We start from the raw sequence: 12500 nt of genomic DNA, 5'->3' as shown, positions 1-12500 counted from the left end.
GCATTACTTCTAAGATTACGTAGGACTACTACTACTACTACTACTACTACTACTATATTATCATTGTTTTCATTATTATCATTATTACCCTTATTCATTACATCCCAATCCCCATCCATGGCTAGGATACCAGAATACTACAATTTACATGTCCAAAGGTCCCTAGCAAAAAAAAAAAAAAAAAAAAAAAGAAAAAAAAAGGAATGGTTAAACCATTAAAAGGAAAACATGTTTTGATGCCACTATTCTAATATACTTTAATAAATCATTGGCATATTTGTCTGTATAATGTATATTTTGAACCTGACGAGGTTTTGATCTGAGTATCAGAGACAGTTATTATTATTATTATTATTATTGTTGTTGTTGTTGTTGTTGTTGTTGTTGTTGTTGTTGTTGTTGTTGTTGTTGTTGGTGTTGATGATGTTGTTGTTGTTGTTATTAATGTTATTATTAATATTACTTTTAATATTATTATTAGTATTATTATTACCATTATTATTACTTGCTAAGCTACAACCCTAGTTTGAAAAGTAGGATGCTATAAGGCCAAGAGCCCCAACAGGGAAAATAGCCCAATGAGGAAAGGAAACAATGAAAAATAAAATATTTCAAGAACAGTAACAACATTAAAGTAAATATTTCCTATATGAACTATAAAACTTTGACATAACACGAGGAAGAGAAGTAAGATAGAACAGTGTGCCCGAGTGTACCCTCAAGCAAGAGAACTCTAACCCGAGACAGTGCAAGACCGTGGTATAGAGGCTATGGCATCACTCAAGACTAGAGAACCATGGTTTGATTTTGGAGTGTACTCCTAGAACTGCTTACCATGGCAAAGAATCTTTGTGAATTTCAATAAGAACATTAAAACAAATCGTTTTTATACTTCCCTGGAGACTTGAATGAGAGTTTTTATTAAGAAGGATTGTATTTTCTCTCTCATTGGAGTCGTTTAGAATTCGATTACGATTTGACCCAGTCTGTGGAAAACTTATTTTTAGTCGGAGATGCATTTGGTAGATCTATCTGTTTTCTACGTTTGTTATTATTATTATTATTATTATTATTATTATTATTATTATTATTATTATTACCTAAGTTACAACCCTAATTGGAAAAGCAGGATGCCATAACTTCAAAGGCTTCAATAGGAAAGAATATCCCAGTGAGGAAAGGAAATAAGGAAAAAAGTAGTAGTGTGCCCGAGTGTACCCTCAGGCAAGAGAACTCTAACGCAAGCCAATGGAAGGCCATGGTACGGAGGCTATGGCACTTCACAATACTTAGACAACAATGTTTTTATTTTGGAGTGTCCTTCTCCTAGAAGAGCTGCTTACCATAGCTAGAGAGTCTCTTTTACCCTTATCAAGAGGAAAGTGGCCACTGAACAATTTCAGTTCTTATTACGTCCTTTTTATATTCGTGAAGATCAAAATAAAAAACTTGATAATGGGCAAGGAAGGGGAGGAAGATTCCGATGATGTTGATAATGATAGGAAGTATGAAGGAATTAAAGAACATGGTTAATTGGATACCAAGATAAAAATGATGAAAGTGGGAAGGGATAATGAGAACTAGATGTTTATACAATAATCGTGTTTGTAAACATGCAACAAAGCTATTTATTCTCGAAATCATTTCCATTATCTTGGAGAAGTGCATCGTTGGAGCCTTGCATCTAATAACCAGCAATATCTAAAGGCATTTTGATTAGATTATTTTTTGTTTTCATGGAAGGGGAAAATATAACCGATTGCCAATTTCGTATTTTATGTTTATGGATTTTTCATATATATGATCAGTTTCATTTTTATTTGTAATTCATTACTTTTTCTGCCCTATAAGGAAAAGTTTATTTATATATAAGAATTCAATATTATTCAGAATTCGATATTTTGATTAGAATATTTTTGGTTTTCATGGGAGGGGAAAATATATTTGATTGCCAATTTCGCATTTTATGTTTATAGATTTTTCATATATATGATCAGCTTCATTTTTATCTAATTTATTACTTTTTATGGCCTATAAGGAAAAGTTTGTTTATATATAAGAATTCAATATTACTCAGAAATGGTATTTTCTATCTTATTTAATTTTTTCAGGATTCTATTTTATTTTATAGGTGTTCATATATAAAGTCAGTTTAATTTTACTTGGTGTTGATTTAATTTTTTTTTTTTGTAAATAGAACATATTTTCTTAACCATAGAGGAAACAAAACATATACCAACTAAATTTTACTTAATGATAATATTGATAATATTTCCAGTTTCTTTTTACTTATGATTGATTTCATTTTTTAACTTCAATTTTTTTCCGAGCTATAAGGTAAACTTTATATATACTGTATATATATATATATATATATATATATAATATATATATGAGGCCTTTTGTGTCAATAGTCGTAAGAGGTGATGAGGATATATATGTGTATATATATACATATACAGTATATATATATATATATATATATATATATATATATATATATATATATATATATAGAATTTAATTTTATGTAATATAATATTCTTAGCTTCTTTTTACTCGATTTTATTTTTTTTGTAAATATTTTTCTGACATAAGAAAAACTTTATATATAAGAATTCAATTTTATTTAAGATGGTATTTTCTGCCTTATTCCATATAGTCAAATCTGAAATCCTTCATGTTATTTTTGGCTTAATTAAATTCTCTTTTAGAAAAATAATTAACATGATTTTTTAATCATGGTTCTTATTCCCAACACGTCATGTATTTTAATTCCCAAGAGAAATTCTTGGTATATCATATTAAGGTGGTAGAGAGAGAGAGAGAGAGAGAGAGAGAGAGAGAGAGAGAGAGAGAGAGATTGGTAACATTTTTTTTTGTTACATACGTCTACCTATTTATGTGTACATATCCGTATCCATACATACATACATACATATATATATATATATATATATGTATATACATGTGTGTGTATATATTATATTTATACATATATATATATATATATATATATATAATACCGCCATTTCACACAAGAGATGTTTTACACTATTACGATTTGAATTTGTAAGTTCAATTGAAGAATCTGTTAGCTCTACATCTCGACTCATTTCTTCCTTCCTGGGGATCAAGTTTCGAATCTCATAACCTTTATGAAATACACATACAATTGTAAACAAAGCAATGGGGTGTTCAGGTACAAGAGTTGGAACACAGGGAAGTTGGAGAGAAAAAATCGATTTAATTAAAAATCGATGCGAAATAGACGGTGGTAAAACAGCTCATACGGATTTTGACTCTCTCTGGAATTATACTAAGGACATGATATGGCAGTAGAGTCATTTAGAAGTTGACAGAACATGTGTTTTGGGAGAAGAAGGTATTTAGAGTTTGACTGAGGATACGCTGAGAAAGGACCGATTTAGAACATGGCAGAAGTTACTCATTCAGGAAAGGACGCATTTAGAAATATAGTGAACATATGCTTTGAGAAAAGGACCCATTGAGAAGTGGACTGAACATATGCTTTGAGAAAAGGACCCATTTAGAAGTGGACTGAACATATGCTTTGAGAAAAGGACTCATTGAGAAGTGGACTGAACATGTGCTTTGAGAAAAGGACCCATTTAGAAGATGGCAGAACATATTCTTTGAGAAAAGGACCCATTGAGAAGTGGATTGAACATATGCTTTTAGAAAAGGACCCATTGAGAAGTGGACTGAACATGTGCTTTGAGAAAAGGACCCATTTAGAAATTGACAAAATACATGCTTTGAGAAAAGGACCCATTTAGAAGTGGACTGAACATGTGCTTTGAGAAAAGGATTCATTTAGAAGTTGACAGAATATATGCTTTGAGAAAAGGACCCATTGAGAAGTGGACTGAACATATGCTTTGAGAAAAGGACCCATTTAGAAGTTGACAGAATATATGCTTTGAGAAAAGGACCCATTGTGAAGTGGACTGAACATATGCTTTGAGAAAAGGACCCATTTAGAAGTTGACAGAACATATGCTTTGAGAAAAGAACCCATTGAGAAGTTGACAGAACATATGCTTTGAGAAAAGAACCCATTTAGAAGTTGACAGAATATATGCTTTGAGAAAAGGACCCATTGAGAAGTGGACTGAACATATGCTTTGAGAAAAGGATCCACTTAGAAGTTAACAGAACATACGCTTTGAGAAAAGGACCTATTGAGAAGTCGACAGAGCATATGCTTTGAGAACAGGACCCATTTAGAAATTGACAGATCATACGTTTTGAGAAATTGATCCATTTAGAAGTTGACAGAACATATGCTTCAAGAAAAGGAGCCATTTAGAAGTTGATAGAACATATGTTTTGAGAAAAGGACCCATTTAGAAGTTGACAGAACATAAGCTTTAAGAAAGTGACCCATTTAGAAGTTGACAGAACATATGCTTCAAGAAAAGGAACCAATTAGAAGTTGACAGAGAATATGCTGTGAGAAAAGGTCCCATTTAGAAGTTGACAGATCATATGTTTTGAGAACAGGACTCATTTAGAAGTTGACAAAACATATTCTTTGAGAAAAGGACCCATTTAGAAGATAGCAGAACATATTCTTTGAGAAAAAGACCTATTTAGAAGTTGACATAGCATATACTTTGAGAAAAGGACCCATGTAGAAGTTGACAGAACATATGCTTTGAGAAAATTTAGAACCTGACAGAAGATACACGTTGACAATGCTTCCTATTTAAGATATAATGCTACATGACTTTGGGAAAAAAGACGTATTGATAATTTGACCCCACCCCTTTTTTTTTTCTTTTTTCTTTTTGGAAACGACTCATTTAAAAGACCCGAATGGCCACCTCTGTAAGAATGCAGCTAGATTCATTGGGTTTGTAAATATCCTACTTTTGATAATAATGATAATAAATAAAAACCTAAATTACATCCCATTTAGAATTTAATGTATTAATCACTCTGGGAAAATAAAAGATTCATTTAGAATTTGTTGCAAGGTACTATGTGGGGAAAAACAAGAATCCTTTTGTTTCGCAGACCCACCCTCTTTCAAATTCCCAATTCGGGAGGGCGAAACTTACTGCGAACATTTGCAAAGTAAACAGATTGTTTGCCTCGATCTCTGAATGGAGATTGCAATCTTAAATCCGCGGTTATTGTTTCAGACTTTTGAGATTCGAAAGGAAGATGATGTAAAGAGAGAGGAGAAAAAAACGGCTTTATCAATTCCACTGTGGGGCAGTCTTGGAGTTGAAGCTGATGTGCTCGTATTCTGAACCTCAGTCAGATTTGTTTGTTTGTATTCTGAGCCTCAGTCAGATTTGTTTGTTTGTATTCTGAACCTCAGTCAGATTTGTTTGTTTGTATTCTGAACCTCCGTCAGATTTGTTTGTTTGTATTCTGAGCCTCAGTCAGATTTGTTTGTTTGTATTCTGAACCTCCGTCAGATTTGTTTGTTTGTATTCTGAGCCTCAGTCAGATTTGTTTGTTTGTATTCTGAACCTCCGTCAGATTTGTTTGTTTGTATTCTGAACCTCCGTCAGATTTGTTTGTTTGTATTCTGAACCTCAGTCAGATTTGTTTGTTTGTATTCTAAACCTCCGTCAGATTTGTTTGTTTGTATTCTGAGCCTCAGTCAGATTTGTTTGTTTGTATTCTGAACCTCAGTCAGATTTGTTTGTTTGTATTCTGAACCTCCGTCAGATTTGTTTGTTTGTATTCTGAGCCTCAGTCAGATTTGTTTGTTTGTATTCTGAACCTCCGTCAGATTTGTTTGTTTGTATTCTGAACCTCCGTCAGATTTGTTTGTTTGTATTCTGAACCTCAGTCAGATTTGTTTGTTTGTATTCTGAACCTCCGTCAGATTTGTTTGTTTGTATTCTGAGCCTCAGTCAGATTTGTTTGTTTGTATTCTGAACCTCAGTCAGATTTGTTTGTTTGTATTCTGAACCTCCGTCAGATTTGTTTGTTTGTATTCTGAGCCTCAGTCAGATTTGTTTGTTTGTATTCTGAACCTCCGTCAGATTTGTTTGTTTGTATTCTGAGCCTCAGTCAGATTTGTTTGTTTGTATTCTGAGCCTCAGTCAGATTTGTTTGTTTGTATTCTGAGCCTCAGTCAGTTTTGTTTGTTTGTATTCTGAACCTCAGTCAGATTCGTTTGTTTGTATTCTGAGCCTCAGTCAGATTTGTTTGTTTGTATTCTGAGCCTCAGTCAGATTTGTTTGTTTGTATTCTGAGCCTCGGTCAAATTTGTTTGTTTGTATTTTGAGCCTCAGTCAGATTTGTTTGTTTGTATTCTGAGCCTCAGTCAGATTTATTTGTTTGTATTCTGAGTCTCGGTCAAATTTGTTTGTGTGTATTCTGAGCCTCAGTCAGATTGTTTGTATTCTGAACCTCCGTCACATTTGTTTGTTTGTATTCTGAACCTCAGTCAGATTTGTTTGTTTGTATTCTGAGCTTCCGTCAGTTTTGTTTGTTTGTATTCTGAGCCTCAGTCAATTTTGTTTGTTTGTATTCTGAGCCTCAGTCAGATTTGTTTGTTTGTATTCTGGGCCTCAGTCAATTTTGTTTGTTTGTATTCTGAGCCTCAGTCAGATTTGTTTGTTTGTATTCTGGGCCTCAGTCAGATTTGTTTGTTTGTATTCTGAGCCTCTGAGATTTGTTTGTTTGTATTCTGAGCCTCAGTCAGATTTGTTTGTTTGTATTCTGAGCCTCGGTCAAATTTGTTTGTTTGTATTTTGAGCCTCAGTCAGATTTGTTTGTTTGTATTCTGAGCCTCAGTCAGATTTATTTGTTTGTATTCTGAGTCTCGGTCAAATTTGTTTGTGTGTAATCTGAGCCTCAGTCAGATTGTTTGTATTCTGAACCTCCGTCAGATTTGTTTGTTTGTATTCTGAACCTCCGTCAGATTTGTTTGTTTGTATTCTGAACCTCAGTCAGATTTGTTTGTTTGTATTCTGAGCTTCCGTCAGTTTTGTTTGTTTGTAATCTGAGCCTCAGTCAATTTTGTTTGTTTGTATTCTGAGCCTCAGTCAGATTTGTTTGTTTGTATTCTGAGCCTCAGTCAGATTTGTTTGTTTGTATTCTGAGCCTCTGAGATTTGTTTGTTTGTATTCTGAGCCTCAGTCATATTTGTTTGTTTGTATTCTGAGCCTCGGTCAAATTTGTTTGTTTGTATTTTGAGCCTCAGTCAGATTTGTTTGTTTGTATTCTGAGCCTCAGTCAGATTTATTTGTTTGTATTCTGAATCTCGGTCAAATTTGTTTGTGTGTATTCTGAGCCTCAGTCAGATTGTTTGTATTCTGAACCTCCGTCAGATTTGTTTGTTTGTATTCTGAACCTCCGTCAGATGTGTTTGTTTGTATTCTGAGCTTCCGTCAGTTTTGTTTGTTTGTATTCTGAGCCTCAGTCAATTTTGTTTGTTTGTATTCTGAGCCTCGGTCAAATTTGTTTGATTGTATTTGGAGCCTCAGTCAGATTTGTTTGTTTGTATTCTGAGCCTCAGTCAGATTTATTTGTTTGTATTCTGAGTCTCGGTCAGATTTGTTTGTGTGTATTCTGAGCCTCAGTCAGATTTGTTTGTTTGTATTCTGAGCCTCGGTCAGATTTGTTTGTTCGTATTTTGAGCCTCAGTCAGATTTGTTTGTTTGTATTCTGAACCTCCGTCAGATTTGTTTGTTTGTATTCTGAACCTCAGTCAGATTTATTTGTTTGTATTCTGAGCTTCCGTCAGTTTTGTTTGTTTGTATTCTGAGCCTCAGTCAATTTTGTTTGTTTGTATTCTGAGCCTCAGTCAGATTGTTTGTATTCTGAACCTCCGTCAGATTTGTTTGTTTGTATACTGAACCTCCGTCAGATTTGTTTGTTTGTATTCTGAACCTCAGTCAGATTTGTTTGTTTGTATTCTGAGCTTCCGTCAGTTTTGTTTGTTTGTATTCTGAGCCTCAGTCAATTTTGTTTTTTTGTATTCTGAGCCTCAGTCAGATTTGTTTGTTTGTATTCTGAGCCTCAGTCAGATTTGTTTGTTTGTATTCTGAGCCTCAGTCAGTTTTGTTTGTTTGTATTCTGAGCCTCGGTCAGATTTGTTTGTTCGTATTTTGAGCCTCAGTCAGATTTGTTTGTTTGTATTCTGAACCTCCGTCAGATTTGTGTGTTTGTATTCTGAACCTCAGTCAGATTTATTTGTTTGTATTCTGAACCTCCGTCAGATTTGTGTGTTTGTATACTGAACCTCCGTCAGATTTGTTTGTTTGTATTCTGAACCTCAGTCAGATTTGTTTGTTTGTATTCTGAACCTCCGTCAGATTTGTTTGTTTGTATTCTGAACCTCAGTCAGATTTGTTTGTTTGTATTCTGAACCTCAGTCAGATTTATTTGTTTGTATTCTGAACCTCCGTCAGATTTGTGTGTTTGTATACTGAACCTCCGTCAGATTTGTGTTTGTATACTGAACCTCAGTCAGATTTGTTTGTTTGTATACTGAACCTCCGTCAGATTTGTGTGTTTGTATACTGAACCTCCGTCAAATTTGTTTGTTTGTATTCTGAACCTCAGTCAGATTTGTTTGTTTGTATTCTGAGCTTCCGTCAGTTTTGTTTGTTTGTATTCTGAGCCTCAGTCAATTTTGTTTGTTTGTATTCTGAGCCTCAGTCAGATTTGTTTGTTTGTATTCTGAGCCTCAGTCAGTTTTGTTTGTTTGTATTCTGAACCTCCGTCAATTTTGTTTGTTTGTATTCTGAACCTCCGTCAATTTTGTTTGTTTGTATTCTGAACCTCCGTCAGATTTGTTTGTTTGTATTCTGAGCCTCAGTCAGATTTGTTTGTTTGTATTCTGAGCCTCGGTCAAATTTGTTTGTTTGTATTTTGAGCCTCAGTCAGATTTGTTTGTTTGTATTCTGAGCCTCAGTCAGATTTATTTGTTTGTATTCTGAGTCTCGGTCAAATTTGTTTGTGTGTATTCTGAGCCTCAGTCAGATTGTTTGTATTCTGAACCTCCGTCAGATTTGTTTGTTTGTATTCTGAACCTCCGTCAGATTTGTTTGTTTGTATTCTGAACCTCAGTCAGATTTGTTTGTTTGTATTCTGAGCTTCCGTCAGTTTTGTTTGTTTGTATTCTGAGCCTCAGTCAATTTTGTTTGTTTGTATTCTGAGCCTCAGTCAGATTTGTTTGTTTGTATTCTGAGCCTCAGTCAGATTTATTTGTTTGTATTCTGAGCCTCAGTCAGTTTTGTTTGTTTGTATTCTGAACCTCAGTCAGATTTGTTTGTTTGTATTCTGAACCTCCGTCAATTTTGTTTGTTTGTATTCTGAACCTCCGTCAGATTTGTTTGTTTGTATTCTGAGCCTCAGTCAGATTTGTTTGTTTGTATTCTGAGCCTCGGTCAAATTTGTTTGTTTGTATTTTGAGCCTCAGTCAGATTTGTTTGTTTGTATTTTGAGCCTCAGTCAGATTTATTTGTTTGTATTCTGAGTCTCGGTCAAATTTGTTTGTGTGTATTCTGAGCCTCAGTCAGATTGTTTGTATTCTGAACCTCCGTCAGATTTGTTTGTTTGTATTCTGAACCTCCGTCAGATTTGTTTGTTTGTATTCTGAGCCTCAGTCAGATTTGTTTGTTTGTATTCTGAACCTCAGTCAGATTTGTTTGTTTGTATTCTGAGCTTCCGTCAGTTTTGTTTGTTTGTATTCTGAGCCTCAGTCAATTTTGTTTGTTTGTATTCTGAGCCTCAGTCAGATTTGTTTGTTTGTATTCTGAGCCTCAGTCAGTTTTGTTTGTTTGTATTCTGAGCCTCGGTCAGATTTGTTTGTTCGTATTTTGAGCCTCGGTCAAATTTGTTTGTTTGTATTCTGAGCCTCGGTCAGATTTGTTTGTTCGTATTTTGAGCCTCCGTTGTTTTTTTAGCCTCTGTTAGTTTTGTTTGATCATATTCTGAGCGTGTGTTAGTTTTGTTTGTTTGTAATTTGAGCATCTGTTAAAACGACATAGGATAGCTTTCCCTGGAGTGTTTGTTAATAATGTATTGCATGTCCATTGGCTCAGATCCAGTCACAGATATTAATCTATATTAATGATTTTAACCAAGGAAATAATGTAGAATAATTTTTTTATTGCCTTTACCCAATTTCATGAACTAAATCTAAGCCATGGTCTGTTTTACAATAATCCTGTATTATATTCATTTCTCAAAGCAGACTTTATCTGGAATTGTCAAGAAACTGAGTTTATGGATTCTTGTATTTTTATTCTCATTGTCAGTCCGATGATGGCATTTATGAGATAAAAGTACTAGTATTAATCAAATCTTGTCACTTTTGCTTTCATGGATTTTTTATATATGTCAGCTGTCTTATCTCATACACATGCACACGAAGAATGACACATACATACATACATACATACATACATACATAGATGTGTGTGATTGATATTATATATGATTATTAATGATGTTAGTCTTTTCACTTTTTCTTTCATGGATTTTATGTTTCAGCTGTCTTATCTCATACACATGCACACGAAAAAAGACACATACATACATACATACATACATACATGTATGTGATTAATATTATATATGATTATTTGTGATGTTAATTTCAACAGTTTTAAACTGTATGATTTTGAATGACTGTTAATTGTGGAAAAATCCTTTTTGGTGCTTCCAGCCGGTCTAATACTTAGACACCATTGGCATAATGGTGTCTGACTGGAGTCACATTGAATGATTCCAGAGAGAGAGAGAGAGAGAGAGAGAGAGAGAGAGAGAGAGACTCCTTTAGAACGTTGCATGAAATCCCCTTTCATGGGAAAAGCTATAAGCACTATTTCGATTCAACTTTTCCTCCAGATTTTGTCAATCCCAAAAATACTTACTGGAGGTAATCCGTCTCTCTGGCCGGTGTACGTTTTATTTTTATTCCATCCTGCGTAGAAGAACCCATTCTCTCTCTCTCTCTCTCTCTCTCTCTCTCTCTCTCTCTCTCTCGTAACAGGTTTGACATATTAAGAATAAGGTTTATTTTAGCAATTTGTCGTTTTCTATCATCACATACACACACATATATATATATCTATATATCTATATATATATATATATATATATATAGATAGATAGATAGATAGATAGATAGATAGATATATATATGTGTGTATATATATATATATATATATATATGTTTGCATTTGTGGGTAAAGTTGTTCTCTCTCTCTCTCTCTCTCTCTCTCTCTCTCTCTCTCATTTAAAATTGTTCAGTTTTGAATAAGTTAAGAAATAGTGTGAACAATAACTTGATTGATAATATACATACAACATTCAAAACAATAATACATAAATGTTTTATTATCTTTTGCAGTCCTCTAGTATGAGCCGTCTATCTGGTTTGTCTTCACGCAAACATGACCATATATAATATTTATATGGTTAAAGTCTCTCTCTCTCTCTCTCTCTCTCTCTCTCTCTCTCTCTCTCTCTCTCCATTTAATTGTTTCGACACAAAGGATTAATTAGTTCAACATTTGGTACTGTTATATTTTTCATCCAAATATACTGTACATGTATGTAGGGATGTACGTATGTATGTGTGTGTACACACAATGTACGCTGAACGTAATCCTATTATGGGGATTAAGGTATTTTTATTTATACAGACTCTATATTGAAAAGCTATTTAAAATGTTATGATATAAAGTTAATACCACGCTAAGGTCATTATGAAAGTGCACACACATACACACACACACACACACACACACATATATATATATATATATAATATATATGTATATATATACATATATATATATATAATATATATGTATATATATACATATATATACATATATATATATATATATATGTGTGTGTGTGTGTGTGTGTGGGAGGGGTGTATATATAAATATCTATCTATCTATATATATATATATATATATATATGGTTGTGTGTGTATATCTGTGTGTGTTAATGTATTATAGGAGAGTGTTGTTCTTGCATCATAAAGAAATTCACCTTAAGTTCATTCTATGTTCAAGTTTTCTCTACCTATAATAATAGCATGTAAAGCAATAATGAAGACTTTAGTAGTAGTTGTTGTTGTTGTTGTTGTTTTTCTTCTTCTTCTTCTTCTTCTTCTTCTTCTTCTTCTTCTTCTTCTTCTTATTATTATTATTATTATTATTATTATTATTATTAGACTCTGTTGACTATAAAGAATTAAATGAACCCGCTGTCTTTCAAATCGTAACTCGAGAAGATTTCATTGTATCGACATTTCCGTGAACTCTTGTAACACGGAAGGGAGAATGATTGTTGGAAAAGTGACCATTATTACTGTCAGATTTGACAGATCTATTGATCTTATTTTTGAGAACCTCTCTCTCTCTCTCTCTCTCTCTCTCTCTCTCTCTCTCTCTCTCTATTAAGATTAAGGAAGTTTCGTTAACAAGTTTGTATATTTTTTTTTTTTGGGGGGGGGGTGGAGTGGGGGGGAGCCTTTTAA

The 12500-nt window shown here is 33.5% G+C and overlaps 2 protein-coding genes across 2 annotated transcripts in view; one reads left to right on the top strand and one right to left on the bottom strand.

Moving 5' to 3' along the window:
• LOC137628705 (serine/arginine repetitive matrix protein 5-like) overlaps positions 1–119 on the bottom strand; it is a 146234-nt gene extending 146115 nt beyond the window's left edge. Inside the window, exon 1 of the mRNA XM_068359855.1 lies at positions 1–119. This exon is cut by the window's left edge and continues 149 nt beyond it. Within this exon, the coding sequence (XP_068215956.1) occupies positions 1–119 (119 nt within the window).
• LOC137628917 (potassium channel subfamily T member 2-like) overlaps positions 1–12500 on the top strand; it is a 671513-nt gene that overhangs the window by 148684 nt on the left and 510329 nt on the right.

Source organism: Palaemon carinicauda, chromosome 36 (assembly GCF_036898095.1).
Source record: "Palaemon carinicauda isolate YSFRI2023 chromosome 36, ASM3689809v2, whole genome shotgun sequence".
Lineage (NCBI taxonomy): Eukaryota > Metazoa > Arthropoda > Malacostraca > Decapoda > Palaemonidae > Palaemon > Palaemon carinicauda.
This window is presented reverse-complemented; position numbering and strand designations above follow the sequence as displayed.